The sequence below is a fragment of the Pelophylax lessonae genome (genome assembly GCF_965119305.1).
Source record: "Pelophylax lessonae genome assembly, chromosome: 12".
Taxonomy (NCBI): domain Eukaryota; kingdom Metazoa; phylum Chordata; class Amphibia; order Anura; family Ranidae; genus Pelophylax; species Pelophylax lessonae.
In genome coordinates, this window is record NC_138779.1 from 50658496 (window position 1) to 50674532 (window position 16037).

The window sequence follows — 16037 nt, forward strand, 5'->3', positions numbered from 1 at the left end:
CTCAGTGAAACTATATCTCCCACAATCCTTGGCTTAACATTCAGAAGTTGGCCAACCCTGAGTGGGCGTAGAAAGTCAATGGTGCAAAGTTTCTGAACATGCTGGCATTTGTTGTCCCACAATATTAATTCTGAAAGTTTGTCTTTATCTTATTTTTTCCTGAAGGGAATCCTTGTTCCATATACATAGGACAAAAAAAAAAAAAAACCTTTTCACTACAGCAACAACTCTAACAATCACTTTTTTTATGTAATTTGGATTGTTTTATACACACTATTTGATTAATTTACCACGTTCAGTCACACACATAACCATAGTGTGGATATACCAACAATTTAATTTGAAAAAAAAAAGACAACTGAGGAGGAAAGAAGGACAGTGGGACTTGTTTCTATTAAAGAGACAGTTGGGGGCTATAACTGATCATAGAGGAAACTATCAGCATACGTCCCCTTCATAAATGGTGGGTCTTTTTTTATAAAAAAAAATGCTGTCTACTTGTTAGTTGAAAAAACTTACCACTTTTAAACATTTGTAAGATTTTTTTATATTTTATAGGTCACTTAATTATTAGGGGTTAGCATAGTTTTTCAGTTTTTTGGAGTCTTTGATCACTATATCTGATGCTTTACAAATGTTTTTCCTGTATTTCTTTTTCTTGTGGAAAATAACTTAATTAAAGTAACAAAGGAACTTTTTATAACACAAGAACAGATCCAGGATAGAACTTGAGCTTTTGTCAACTTCGGGAGTCATATGGCACTTTTCCACTGCAAGTACCGGCTCGGCTCTACTCGGCCCTGCTTGGCCCTGCTTGGCCCAGCTTGCTTTTTCACTGCTGGTACCGCATGGTACAGTGTTGGAACGGTTCGGTACGGTACGGTATGGTTTGCTTTTCCACTAAATAAGTAGTACTAAAGTTAAGTGGGTGGGATAACAACGGGGTGGGTGGGATTCTCTGACCAATCAGTGGCTAGTAGTGACTGCATGCAAAGGATTGTGGGATATGGTACCGGGTATGGTACCTGTTGGAACCACAATCGAGTAGGTACTGTTTTTGAGAGCCGTACCGTTTGGTTCCATGCAGTGGAAAAGCGCCGCCGTACCGTACCGAACCGTTCCTACACTATACCATGCGGTACCAGCAGTGGAAAAGCACAAAAGCGATCCGAACCGTTCGGTTCCATGCAGTGGAAAAGCGCTTATAGAAAGCCTTTTGCATTGTAGTAATAAACTGCTATGTGCTGGGTGGGCTTTTTACTTTACAGGTCACCAAAGTCTCCATTGCTGCTATGTAAGAGGCCCTAGGCCTGTTCTTCAGCCATTGGGCAGCCAATTATAATGTAACTCCTGTGCATGCACACAGGAGTAACATTGTCCCTAGCACCTCACCCATTCTAGGTAAATTAGAGATCCTGAAAAAAACAAAACAAGAGTGTACATGGCACAGTGGTTGTACCGAACAATGTACGCAGAAAATAATGAATTCCCTTCCTCCTAGCAAGGTTTTATTTTAAGAGTTTAACTTCAATTTAAAATATAACTAAAGGCAAAACTTTGTTTTTCAATTTTGGATAGTGTGAAGAAGGGTTAAAAAAATACTTTTTTTGCCATCTGTGACCCATTGTGGATTTCTTTGTCCCAAAGCCAAAAGAGAAAGTTGGAGGTATTACATCTAAAAAGTGAAAATATGCCTGGTTGTCACCAGGGTCACTGGAACTAGTGCCATTTGAAGTTTTCCTTACTTTTCTTGTTCTGGGGGGAAACCCAAATATTGGGATTTCTTTAAATATTACATTTGGTGATAACGGTAAACAGGGCCCTGTATCAGGTGGCTGCCCTACTGCATTGTGAATACATGAGGTCAGCTGCTGGGCATGGGCAACAGAGAACACCTTGCATTTTCTCAATAAGTTCAAAGCATTCTCTGATTGGATGAGGTGGGGCAGTGATGTCATGCTCCCCACCTTGTGCAATCAGAGTAAATGCAAAAGCTTCCCTATTATATCTAATGCATGTCTGAAAATGCCTGAGAACATCCAACACTATTTCTCCTTTATACTGGCTTTTAAAAATAACATACATTAATTTAGAAGTTGTACCTGGAACAGACTGGTGACATCATCTAAGCTTAGGCAAAGCCACTGGACTGGAGCTCAGGGATGGCCTGGATAAAAAAAGTGGTCCTTTTCTGAAAAATTAAACTGTTGCTAGATGTGTCAAGAAACTATTCATGCAGACTTGTAGAGTTACTGAAAATTCTACTATAAACGCTTACTAAAATGTGAAGCTGGATTGTTGTTCTGCCTTACCTAGATACAAAATAGCTACAGAGGAAAGCAATGTTGAAGAGTCCAAGGAATGTTTTTTATTCGTTTTTGATGACTCATAAGATTGAGAACATTGATTTTCTCGCATGAATCAATATGTGGTGGTGTTGTCACCTAGAACAATCCTTGCCTCTCAGCGTCCATTGTACTTGTAGCCTGAGTCCTGAGAGGTACCAACGAGAAGAACCTGGCGCTAAATGCTTGATGAAAAAGCCGAGGACACACAGACCTCCCAGCGTAATCATTCCTTCCTGAGAAACAATCAATTCACCAGCAATAGCATGACTTCCGCCGCAGATATATTATTAACTTGTAGTCCGTTATGCATAGATGATGGTTATTATAATTTTTTATATGGATTTGGGAAGGGATGTTGCTATCCTGAGTGCTGCAGACAATACCGCTTCCTCTTTATCTGCAATGCAAAAAAGCCCAGTACAGTTTCTTCATTTTTAATTTATCAGTATAATAGTACAGATCACTTCTAGTCGCTGAGCAAATTTACAATGAAATGTGTTATTTTGTGGAGTGGGTTCACTGATGTGAGAATGAAACCGCTTTGAAGAAAAAATGCAGGATGGGCTTATTGTTTTATTCTAAAGTGAGATTGTGGTCCATCCAGGGAACATAAAATTGAGGATAGGAGCTTGATGGCATGCCTAAATTGCTAGGAGAAGTATATCGCTAAGTACATTTTTTAGTAGAATTACCTTATTGTTAAATAGGTATAAATAATACATCTGCTTAATGTTGCCAGGACATGCATTTCCATCCTATGGAAACAATCTTAACCCTTAGTCACACTTAACACGGGTTTGAAATCATGCGACTTCATCTAAACTTGCACAATTTCCAAGCCGCATTTCAGTCCGACTTCAGGGGCGACTTAAGAGGCATCTGTGCCGGTTCATGCAAAGATGTCTATTGAAGTCGCCCCCAAAGTCGCCAAAAGTAGTGCAGGAACTACTTTTGGAAATCGTTGTAGCACTGCAAAGTCGGCGTCGCACCGATTGCCTGCAATAGGCTGTGATTTGACCTGGTAAATTGCATGTCAAATTGCGCCAATGTGAAAGGGAGCTAAATCTCATCCATAACCCTCTGGTTCTTAAAAATGTATAAAAAAATTAGAAAACAAAAAAAATAGTCATACTTAGGATTTAGGATGTAAAGGCCCATAGGGTGAGTAGGGGAGTCCACGGAAAAAGAATAGAGGTAGGTGGGGGAACCCCTATCATGTAGTAAGTGTCTCAAATATATTGATGAAAAAGAAAATATCTTACAAGTGCTGAGGTAGCAGTAACCCTGTGGGGTAAAAAACACAACCTTCTGTAGATGCAAGTGGGGAATACCCTGTCCCCACACAGGATTTTAAAGGTTGCTCTTGATGCCACAGGGGTCCCAATCCCAGACCCTCTTGCAGAATGCTCAGGTAGGTGCTGAACTAGGTGAGTTAGAAGTGGTCCAAAATAGCCTTTTGGTGGCCTGAGCAGCAAAGGTGCCTGTTGTCATGTGTCTAGAAATGGATTAAAGTCATCTGGTTTCTTGAACATTGAATTGCTTTAGTTCGGCAAAATAAATAAATAAATAAAGCAAATGGTAAATTAAAGCAATTCATTGTTCGAGACACCAGAAGACTTTGATTCATCCTTAGACACACGACAATGGACTCCTCTCCTGCTCGGACCACCAATAGGCTTTTTAAGACCTCTTAGAACTTGTGGCATACTTGGCACTAGATCGATTTTCTTTGCTCGCCTGCTCATAAACCATGCTGACTGGCACATGACCAGAACTTGTGGGCAAGGAAGATTCAAGGATTCCTTGAAAGTTGGAAAATGTATCAATATATACAGTGTAAAAAATAGAGTAGGGCTAAGAGCTAAGGAGGTGGACCAACAAGAATCAGATGCAGCTATATAAACCTCCTGGGAGTGGAAGCAAAGTAATACAAACTAAGAACAAAAATAAAAACGACGCACTGAAATTGAGCAATAGTTGGTAGCCAAGGATCTAGGAAAATCTTGTTAAAGAAGAGCTTAAAAATAATGCAATGCTGTCCAATATTGAATAATAAACATAAGTCGTTAATGGTTACAAAAGTGTGCAACAAAATATAAAACAACTGCCATATGGTGGTAAAGGCTTATGGGTACATCAATATTTTCTAACCGGACCCATAGTAATATCTTCTTGTGGGATGTAGAGAATGCAGTGTAGTTGTAGATTGCCTGCTCAGTGGTCCCAAAGTTAGCACCAAGGTAGCTCTAGTAATCGACCCGCAGGGTTCTCTGGTCGAAGCCACTGTTGTATGTGGACACTGTCTTCAAGGTAACCGACAGGTAACCAGCAGTATGGCTACTCTCTAGGACTGTGATGTCCGGGACTGGAAGTAATGTCACTACTTGGCCAGATGTGATGTCCACAGGACCACGGTGTAGATGGTGGCTGAGAGGACCCAAAAAAGCCAACCTGATAGATAACATGTTTCAAAGCAAAATCTTCTTTATCAAATCCAAACAACGAACAAAGGAAGTCTATTATATAGACAACCATGGTGGTGGAAATGGGAGGGCCTGAGAGGTGAATATTCTCCAATCACACCAGCGATCTCACCTTTAAGAAAAACCTTAGAGGCCCCTATTCTTTGCCATACATAGCACCTATTGCATATATACTCCTGATGCATTCCCACACCCCAATAATCCTCCCCTCCCCACCACTACTTTTCCACACCCCATCCCCCCTCCTTCCCTTGTTAGTCTTTTTACTATATATTTCAACTTTCTAATTCAAAAAGCAGTGAAGAGCAAAAGCAGGAGATTTAGAGTCAATAGGTGAAACAAAATTAGGTGTTTTTGGGAAGTTTTTAAGGTTCGATAAGCTTTAAATTAGGCTACCCTTCTCCATCCTGTATCTGTTGTGTTGCCCAAAAGCTCCCCCCCCCCCCTCATTAGATTGATTATTTACAGAACTAAACAGTCAGTGAAAAAGTTAAATAAGAATTTAAAGTGATACACAAATAAAGACCAAATGCACAAAAATAAAAAAAACACAAATACACAAAAAAGGGATAATAAGAACAAAGGAAAAAAATATATATATACTAAAACACCAAAAATACAGCCCTTCTCCCCCTCAAAAATGTATGTAAGAATTTTTTTTGTTGTTTAATTTAAAATTACCCCTTTACTGAGAAAGTAATATAGTGAGTCCATACCACACAGTCTGCATTAGGAAAGAGAAGCTTGGCTATGTAATCCATTTGAATCATTGATCTGCAACATGGCCTGAGGGCCTGGGGTCAGTAAACTATTCTGGGATATTTGGATGGTTGTAAGCGGTTTGCCAATTGTGAGATATTATTGTGCATAAAGTGTAGTTATTGATTACCCTTTTCTGGTCTTTCTGCCCATAGGTCAATCCTCCTCCTTCACCCAGCAACCACAGGACCAGGTGGTGGTGGCAGGGAGGCCTGTGAGTCTACTGTGTGCCATTCCTGGGTACCACGGCATTGTGTTATGGATTAAAGATGGCCTGGCACTCGGTGTGGGCCGAGACCTTTCTGGTAGGTGGATCCAGTTTTGCTAAATTTAATATTTAAAATATTTTTTTCTTTTAAGAAATGTTTTTTACTGTGATAATCTACTTTAGTGACTGCTAACAATTAGAAGACAAATGTTAAATTCTTCCCTTTTCAGCAGCAGTTCTTCCAATTCTAAACCTATCTGGCTCCAGTCACATGACCTTGGCATTGCTTTTGTGGTTTCTTCCAAAGAGAACGACTGCAGAGCCTCGGATTGGTTGGTTAAGCCTCAATATCTACCCCGCAACCCTCATAGGGAAAGCATGTAACTATTGCCTAAGCGTTGATCACAGATAAGAATGCAGCAAGGCCCTAAACAGTCCACTTGATCCAAAGTAGATGCTGGAAATCAATAAGGCACTGATCTTTGTGAAAATTATTAAAGAAGAGAGATCGATCAAGCAGGCCAATGTTTTTTGTGCCCTGCACCTCCTTCTTCAGGGCTGAATATGTCACTGCTAAATATTCCCTTGAAAGCATTTTGTTATATCTGTTTGATAAATGCAGAAATGCCTGTTGGTTCTACCAGAAATCTAGTTAGCTCATATGTTCCTGTGCTCTCTGCCTCTGATGCATTAAAGTCTCCAGTGCTACCAACCCTATCCTGTTTTCTTGGTAGACAACAGAACACCTCCCCTCATGTTATGGAGATAAGGATTCTGTAGTCCTAGGTGTACACTTTTTCAATAGTACACAAGCTGAGCTAAACTTACTTTACCTGGAACAGTACCAGTCCCTGACCAGCATCCTTGTATGGGTGCCAGTCTTCAATTGTTTTCATTGGCTGGCACAGCTCAGTTTTCATGTCGAAGAACACTGCGAGCAGACAGATGGATGTACTTTTGCATAAGAGATATTGCAAGTTTCTTCTTCAATAAAGAGCCTGCCTGCTCACAGTTTGTGACAGAGGAACTTTAGTTCCTCTTTAAATCTGAACAGTGGCAACATCAGTGGATGAGATCAAGGTGACATCTGGACTGCATAAATACAGTACAGAAAATAGGCAGTGAATGAGAAAAAAAAATTGCTGGGAAGTTTTTAAAAATGTATGATATTTCCCTTTAAAATACATTTTACTGTATTTTTCCTCAGTATAAACTTGCCCAGAGCAGTTTGTTGGATGTGCAGGAACTTGTATTACCCATAATAAGTAGTGAAATATCAATTAAGAACTCTTTGGGATCCCTGTAAGTTTTTACAGATGTCATGTTTTCTCATTTTTTAGGGTACCCTCGTTACTCTGTAGAGGGCGACCATCTGTCAGGGGAACATCACTTGAAGATTCAGCGAGCCGAGCTTCAGGATGATGCTTTGTACGAATGTCAGGCGATACAGGCCGCAATCCGATCGCGTCCAGCCCGTCTCACCGTATTAGGTAAGTCTTATATTTACAAAAATGATATGTGCTGCTTTTGGTTGGAGGTTATTTAAGGTAAAATAATTGTCTATGCATGAAAATCTATGTGGAGAGGTTATCTATTTCAGTTTTTTTGTATTGTCACAGAGGACTGCTCCTTTACTTATGAATCCTTATACAGTTTTGTTACCTTGGTGCAAAGAAACCCTAATTATCCACTGCTTTTTTAAAATTCTTTACTAGGCTTGTATCAAATCTACATAGTTGGAAGTACAAAACATTGCATAAAAAAAAGCTAGCTAACTAAGTTACTAAAATATCAGGATGAATGTCATACCACTTCCTCAAGCTCAATCTTTCTAATACTGAGCTCATAACATTTCCTCCTGCCCGCGTCTCCTCTTCTGACTTCTCCATCAAGATCAATAATAGATCCATCAGTCCCTCCCCTCAAGCCACGGTGCTAGGTGTAATCCTGGACTCTGAACTGTCATTTCAGCCCCAAATCCAATCACTGTGCAAATCTTGTAGACTTCACCACCGTAACATCTCCAAAATATGCCCCTTTTTAACCATTGAAACCACTAAGCAGCTTATTCACAGCTTTGTCATCTCTCACCATGACTATTGTAACTCCCTCCTCATAGGCCTACCTCTCCATAGGCTATCCCCGCTTCAGTCCATCATGAATGACGCTGCCAAACTCATCTACCTTACCAACTGCTCAGTGTCCACCACCCCTCTTTGCCAATCCCTCCACTGGCTTCCCATTGCCCAAGGAATAAAATTAAAAACACTAATAACATACAAAGCCATATACAACTCTGCCCCGAGCTACATCACCAAACTTGTCTCCAAATATCATCCAACCCATCCTCTCCGCTCCTCCAAAGACCTCCTGCTCTCTAGCTCCCTTGTCTCCTCCTTCCATGCTCGTCTTCAGGCCTTCTCCGGAGTCTCTCCTATCCTCTGGAACTCACTACCCCAATCTGTTCAGCTATCTCCCAATCTGTCCAAAACTCATATCTTCAGAGAGGCCTATCCTGCCTTCAGCTACAAAAATGAATCTTCTATTGCTGCCATCAGTTCCACCCTCACAATTATTACTTTTTGTTCCACCAGCCCCTCCATATTAGATTGTAAGCTCCCAGGAGCAGGGCCCCCACTGTATTGTCTCCATTTATATTGTAAAGCACTGCGCAAACTGTTGGCGCTATATAAATCATGTCGAATAATCATAATAATAATAACAATACCCTATTCAAATAAATGGACCATTGGACATGTATCTCTATATATAGCCCACCCAACTTCAAGATTACTCCTTTCTTTTAAAAGCTTTACCACACAGGTCCCCCATAACATCTAATTTAAATGAGCGCATGCACTCGCACCACGTGCATGAGGCTTTTGTTGTCGTGCCTGCATCTGCATACTGTCTGTGCAGCTGCTGCATCTGAATCCACATATATAGGCTGCTTGCATGCAGCTTGAGGTGGATGCAGGAGTGAAAACCGAATGCATGCAGTACGAGTGTCGGGACCCATCTAAATGAGGCCTAAAACTCCACTATCAAAAATATCAAAATCCAATGAATATTGCTGCTAATATGTGGAATCCAGTTTTGAGCAGTTCTTTTATTGTGGTCAATATTATCCAAGTAAATAAATTGCCAACCCTTTCCTGGGAACCTGGTAGAAACGCAATATTTTCAGATGTGTATACGCTACTCCGTTAAACCACTTGTGCAACCCGCAATTCTATTTCAGAGTCTCTTAACCTTTCTACTGTTAAATAACATATACAGAATAGTGGGGCCACACTTCAAACAACCTTACTTTCAACCTTCTATTCAAAATATCTAGCTGTAAAATTGAAGCTCTCTTACATAGTTCTTTCAGAACCGCTCTGTGCTTTTGTATGTCAGTCTCCCAGGACTGTAAACAAAACTTTTCTGTTATTTTCACCGATATCCCCGATAAAGCAAGGCAATGAAAGCATTTATTTGCCAACACTCTGCTATACTGGGATAATTATTAAATTGGATGTAAACGTAGTAACTAAAATATCATATGATCTTTAACATGTAAATGTCTTTATAGAATGCAGTTTACATTTTAATAAATCTGCACCTTGCATTAAAAATAAGCCCTGATGATAGGGCCATAAAAGTCCTTGCTCAGGCACTTCCTGGTATGGGGTTACAATATTTTGCCCCTTTGTCTCCCAATTGTGCTCCTGCCTTGTCACTCTGTGACATGCACCTCCCGTTGGGACTATAGGTGGCTGTGCCAACACACTGCTTAGGCATGGTCCACTGTTGTCACCATCGGGAAAACCAACCTAAGAAACACCTTGCAGCAGTCCTGTAGTGCATGGAGATAGGAAGTGATGGCTGCATGTGCAGGTGATGAGCAGCACTGAGATGAAACAAAGGATAAAAAAGGTGAAAACAAGGATTTTAATTTAAAAAAAATGCAATTGTCTATGAGCAAAGCAAAAGCCCTTCAATTGGAGTTAACCTCTACTTTAAAGTGAACTTGTGGCCATACTAAAAAAATTGACATATTCTGAACAAGCAGTTTAACACAATTCCTCATTCACGTCTGTAGCTGTAGCCAATGTGGAGAAAAAATTTCTTAAACTCCTTTTTGTTGTTTGTTAAAAGGAATCTTAACACCGGAAAAGAGGGGAGGAGTTTCCTTATTATGTGACTACTGTGATAGGCCATGGGGACGCAACCTTGTGCTGAAGCTTGTCAGATGATTAAAATATTGCCTTGGAAGATATCATAAGTGTGGGTCTATTCTTTTGGATTATGCAGCATAGGAGCATGTGATCTAATCTCTGATCACCAATGTTAAATAATATTGCTATACTAGTATAGTATGGAATAAATAATACCCACTATTGATAACTAATGAGGTGGGGAATCACATAATACTGCCACTGACCCCTAATGCAGGGGGTTCTATATTACTGTCACTGACCACTAATGAAGGGGTGTTGAATAGCACTACCACTGACCACTAGTATAAGGTGGGTTGTAGGGATGACCATCTGTTCGACCCGAACATTGACTGTTCGAAATTCGGCCGAATTCAGAACTTTTTGCTGAAAAAGTTTGGAATTCGGCAACCAGAACCGACCAAAATGCAATGGGACAGGAACTGGGCTTTAAAAGCCAATGATTGGACCAGAACCAGTAAAAGCCAATTTAAGGGGGCAGGAGAATGCTAGGAATGTGATTGGAGTGACTAGGGGGTCCAGAGGCCAATCATTAGTGAATACGTCCCCCAGTATATAAGATAGCCCCGCCAAATCTCTAGCATTTTAATACAGGGATGTGGAAGAGAGTGGAAGCAGTTCTGTTACTTCTGCTCTCAAAGTGTCATTTAGCAATTATTAGTGTGAGGAAAGGGATATCTAGTGTAGTTAGGGTACTATTTTCCACTATAGTTAGATTTAATAATCTAGTTTCTGTAGGGAAAGTGTTAAGTGCCAGGGTGACTGTAGTGTAGTGTACGGTTAACTGACTCTGACTGCTATGGCAGGGTGACAAAACCCTTCCATGTCAGGGTGACCGCTATAGAGAAAAGATTGTTTCTCTTAGAACACTTATAGAACAGGATGGTGGCTTCACCCCTGTCACCCGGCTTTTTGTTGCAGGCATTTTATTGGGCTTTTTTGAGGACATGTTTGGAGTCAGGCATGACATCTGAACATCTGTGTAGGTGTCACGTACCTGATCCGAAGCCGGAGTGTAGAGAGGGCTCCCCCTTGCGGCTAGGTGCAGAGCACCCCTGGAAGTGGGACAGGGAGTGCTGTGCCCGAAGTTGCACGGGTTGCCGGTTGGGATGACCAGATGGTAGCAGGAACAAAGCTTGTTGTAAAGTTCCAAGCAGGTCCGGAACACTTTGGCAAGCCAGGCAGTAGCAGGATGCAAACAGGAACAGACTGGGAGTATGCTGTAGAGAAGTCAAGAGCCAAGCCGAGGTCAAGTATAGGAGCAGACAGCAGGAAACCAGGAGTAAGCCAAGGGGTCAGGAGCCAGGAGAAACAACGTCAGACAGTCCGGGTCGGCAACAGGGAATCACGATCAGCAAGTTACAAGGCACAGGGAACACGGGAGGCTGTTGGTCATCCAGCAACTTGTTGTTGAGATTGCTGGCTTTAAATAGGCCGTTTAGCGCCAAGCGCCATTACGCACTTGCGTATGCGCGTGCGCATTGGCGCACGCACATTTCGGACTGCGTTCGCCCGTGATTGGGCGCGCATGCGCGTTCGCGCCAATGCGCGAATTCGCTGATTAGCAATGACGTTGGTAGTGCCCTGACAGTAGGGGTATATATACACACACACATGTATGTATATATACACATACACATACCCATATATAGGTGTGAAAGTAGCAGAAACCTATGCTTGCGCTAATGAAATAATTACAGGCATAGGTCTCCGCTCAAAAAATGCCCAAAAAAACCACCTGCAAAAACACACCTGGGCGTTTTTGTAGCAGGCGTTTTTTTTGGGCATTTTTCGGGGGTCTTTGGAGGCAGGCATAACATCTGAACTTCTGTATAGGGGTATGTTTACACACACACTTATATGTATTTATACACATACACATATATAGGTGTGATAGGAGCGGAGACATATGCCTGTTAATTATTTCATTAGCGCAAGCATAGGTTTCTGCTACTTTCACACCTATATATGTGTATGTGTATATATACATACATGTGTGTGTGTATATATACCCCTACACAGAAGTTCAGATGTCATGCCTGACTCCAAACATGTCCTCAAAAAAGCATAGGTTTCTTCTACTTTCACACCTATATATGTGTATATGTATATATACATACGTGTGTGTGTGTGTGTGTGTATATATACCCCTACACAGAAGTTCTGATGTTATGCCTGCCTCCAAAGACACCCAAAAAATGCCCAAAAAAAACGCCTGCTACAAAAACGCCCAGGTGTCTTTTTGCGGCGTTTTTTTGGGCATTTTTTGGGGGTCTTTGGAGGCAGGCAAAACATCTGAAATTCTGTATAGGGGTATATATACACACACACTTATATGTATTTATACACATACACATATATAGGTGTGATAGGAGCGGAGACATATGCCTGTTAATTATTTCATTAGCGCAAGCATAGGTTTCTGCTACTTTCACACCTATATATGTGTATGTGTATATATACATACATGTGTGTGTGTATATATACCCCTACACAGAAGTTTAGATGTCATGCCTGACTCCAAACATGTCCTCAAAAAAGCCCAATAAAACACCTGCAACAAAAAGCCGGGTGACAGGGGCGAAGCCCCCATCATGTTCGATATTGAATCTAATACAAACAAACTTTTTTTTCTGGTTCTGGACATGCTACAGAGCTGAAACTTCACAGGTACACTTTTTAGACCCCCAGACACTAAATCCAAAGAAATCTCTTTTTTTTTTCAATAATTTTTTCAATAATTGGCTCTCTATCAAAAATGACAATTTTTTAGAACTTTTTTTTGTGTGATTAATAGTCCCTGGGGCATGACCCAGAACCCTAGGCACTTTTTAGGGGCATATATTGGGTTTTAGGGCTTCAAAATGGTGTTTTTTGATTACCGAAGTTCAGGTCCCATTGATTTCAATGGGGTTCTGAAATCCGGGCCGAACTTTTGGCAAGTTCGGGTGTTCTGGTCGAACCGAACTTTTGAAAAGTTCGATCACCTCTAGTTAACAGCACTGCCTCTGACACCAATGCTGAGGGTTAAAATTGCAGTCACTGACAACAATACCAGGGGTTTATTAATATTTCAACTGAAAGCAAAGATGGGGCTTGCCTACTCCTATTTTCTGCTCCATATATGTTTCATGCATTGTAATACATGCTTTGCATTCTCATACTTTAATTGTACGAGTATCATTTTTTTTTTTTTACTGTTGGGGCTTGGAATTTACCTGGCCCTGTTATCACTAAGATTCAGAAACACTGTCCAAAGTTGACAGAAACTGATTAAAACTGTTTTTAGATTCTCTGTTGTGATCTTTTGTGGATCTTTGAGAATGAATTACTTTACAAAACATGCAGCTAGAGGGGTCAGTGACAGCATGTTTTAAAGCTCCTTTACTGCTTGTTAGGGATATATACGTATTTTAAAATCCACAGTCCGGCACAGGTGCCATTTAAAGCTTGATTTTATCTGCACCTTTGTTTTCAAATCTTTCGTTCTCCTCTGAGTGACTAGAAATATTAGATAAAAGGAAACGTTAGGTGTCCCCTGTTATGTTTACCTTCTTTCAAAAGAAATTTGCCATATGTTAAATGTTCACCTGACTTTTGAGATCATTGATGAGTTATAATAAATGTTTTACAGACCTGGGATTTTGACTTGCAGTCCACATATTGCCCTAATGTGGTTGAAAACCTCAGACATGAAATATGAAAAAAGCATACCCCTCTATAGTGTGTCTCAATCTAGACCACTGAGTGTAATTTCTGTCTGCTGCCTCTTTCCTATGCTATCTGCATGAGTCACTTCTGACAAGTTTTCCTTCAACTCTGTTTCTGAGTTTTATCTCTGTGTATAATTTGAGACCGGCCACTTCACTTTACAACCACTTTAAGAGAAAATTGATCATACCATCTACCCTTTTAAATTATTCTTTAGAAACTTGTTGATGCGTTCTTGTTTTTTAGTCATTTTGATTTTCAAAACTTTGAGGCACATTCATAAATGGTGTCAAATCCCAATATGTGTATATGTCTGGATTTGACAGGACTCATTGGCCTTTGATCCCATTTACCCTTTAAATTTGAGTAATTTCTTGGTGCCCAACTTGCAGACTGGGAGCTACAAATAGTAATCATAGCTTAGCATGAACTGGGCTGTCTGTACTAAGAGTCGGATTACTGATTTGTAAAGGGATAACAGCAGCGTTTACTACTAGTCTCATGTACATGCCCCCAATTTTATGGGGCCTGTGGCATCGATTTGATATCAGTTTGAGCCCTCCTGAGATCATTCAGGAGATAATTCACTGACATGATTATTTGTCCTGCAGTTGACTGTCTGACATGCATTTGGCCTATTTTAGGCAGGTTTTGCATTCCCAAGAACTTGTAAGGGGTTGAAAAACTCACTTGAATCCAATTAAAGCCCATCAACACAGGCCCTAGATGTCTTTTGGAGCAGGTCTCCAGCCCAGTCTCCAACCACACATGCAGCATGTCCACAGTCTCTTACCATCATTTTTTCATGCCTTTAGGTGATAACAAAGGCCCACTGATGAGGCCCCCTATTCCTCATAAGTTGGCAACCAGTGATGTAAGTTATGGAAGCTGCAGCAAGGTTATAAAAACGATTTTAAACAGGCAAAGATCTAAATACACAGTAAACTTGCCAAATGATTTTGTAGAAGGTAAAACTGTCAGTTTCAATCTGTTCATTCCAAGTAAACATTTAGGGAAAGTGAACTCAAATTACAGAAGGTGTACACAAATATTGCAAGATGGTGTACCTGAATATTAAAGGAGAGCGTAGATAAATATTTCAGAAGGATGTGTGACAATAGCGAGGTCTGACTAACCCCAAACTATGTGGAGAGAATGTAGCAGTAGCACTGAACACAGTGTCACCCTCATTTTCTCCAAAATGTGCTAGTCTGTAAAAAAAAAGATCATATTAAAACCTCAGGTCTGCTCTAGGCATTCATCAAAGGGGGACCCCATGATGTTTTTTTTCTGAAATTTTTATTGCCGGTGTAACGTGAGAATTACCTACCCCGTGAGAAAAACCTACCCCTCGTCACTTCCGGCCAGGAACAGCTGAGCAGCGCAGCAGTGCGCATGCTCACAGCCCCGGATACCTAATGGAAGAGCTGAGGATCAGACTAGTGCGCATGCGCACTAGTCTGAAACGATCTCGGTGTCCGTTAAAAAAACCTACCAAAGCGGCGGTGACCTAAAATAGCTGTGCTGCACTATGAGTCATCTCCGCTCCTGTCCCGGTCACTTCCCTGATCTTGGCTAGTAAATATAAAAGCGGCTGGCAGCTCCGTGATTTATCTTTTCATACAGCCGCCGCCGCTTTTATATTTAGTAGCCGAGAGCAGGGAAGTGACCCGGACAGGAGCGGAGATGACTCATGGTGCAGCACAGCTGTTTTAATGTAACTGCTCGCGTTACACAGACTGCCGTGAACCGGAAGTGACGAGGGTAGGTTTTTCTCACGGGTAGGTAATTCTCACGGAACACCGGCATTCTTTGTTTACATTTCAGCTCTCAGTGAGGAAGCTCGTTGACAGCTGATGAGTCATTGGTTGTTAAGGACATGGCGGCCGGCTTCCCAGACTGCTCCTTTACAACTAGCTATTCTTCACACAGAATTCAAATCGTTCCTAAAATGTGGAATTCATTGGAAAACAAATAAACAAAATGAATTTCAATAAATTATAGCGAAATTCATTACTATTTCTTTCTGAGTTTTGGATACATCTTAATCTCCAAATAACCAAAAATGTGTCCGAATTTATTTACGTTTGAACTGAAACAATTTGCACAGGTCTATTACATATTTTGAACATTAGGCGTGGCCCTTTGGTGATGTCAGGGGCTGCATTTGAGCCACCCTTTAGCTGATGAGTTGACAACCACTACTTTAGACATTCTAAGAGATAGCTATAATATCTATATAATATTTGGAATTATAAAAAGTGTATTGTCATTCTGCTAAACAATTTCCTGCTTTTAAGATTGTAAA

General features: G+C 40.8%; 1 protein-coding gene across 4 annotated transcripts in view; it reads left to right on the forward strand.

Moving 5' to 3' along the window:
* KIRREL3 (kirre like nephrin family adhesion molecule 3) overlaps positions 1 to 16037 on the forward strand; it is a 1274477-nt gene that overhangs the window by 716632 nt on the left and 541808 nt on the right. For all 4 annotated transcript variants that reach the window (XM_082273094.1, XM_082273096.1, XM_082273097.1 and 1 more), the window contains 2 exons: positions 5746 to 5895; positions 7139 to 7288. In XM_082273094.1, the coding sequence (XP_082129220.1) occupies positions 5746 to 5895; positions 7139 to 7288 (300 nt within the window). The remainder of the gene's footprint in view (positions 1 to 5745; positions 5896 to 7138; positions 7289 to 16037) is intronic.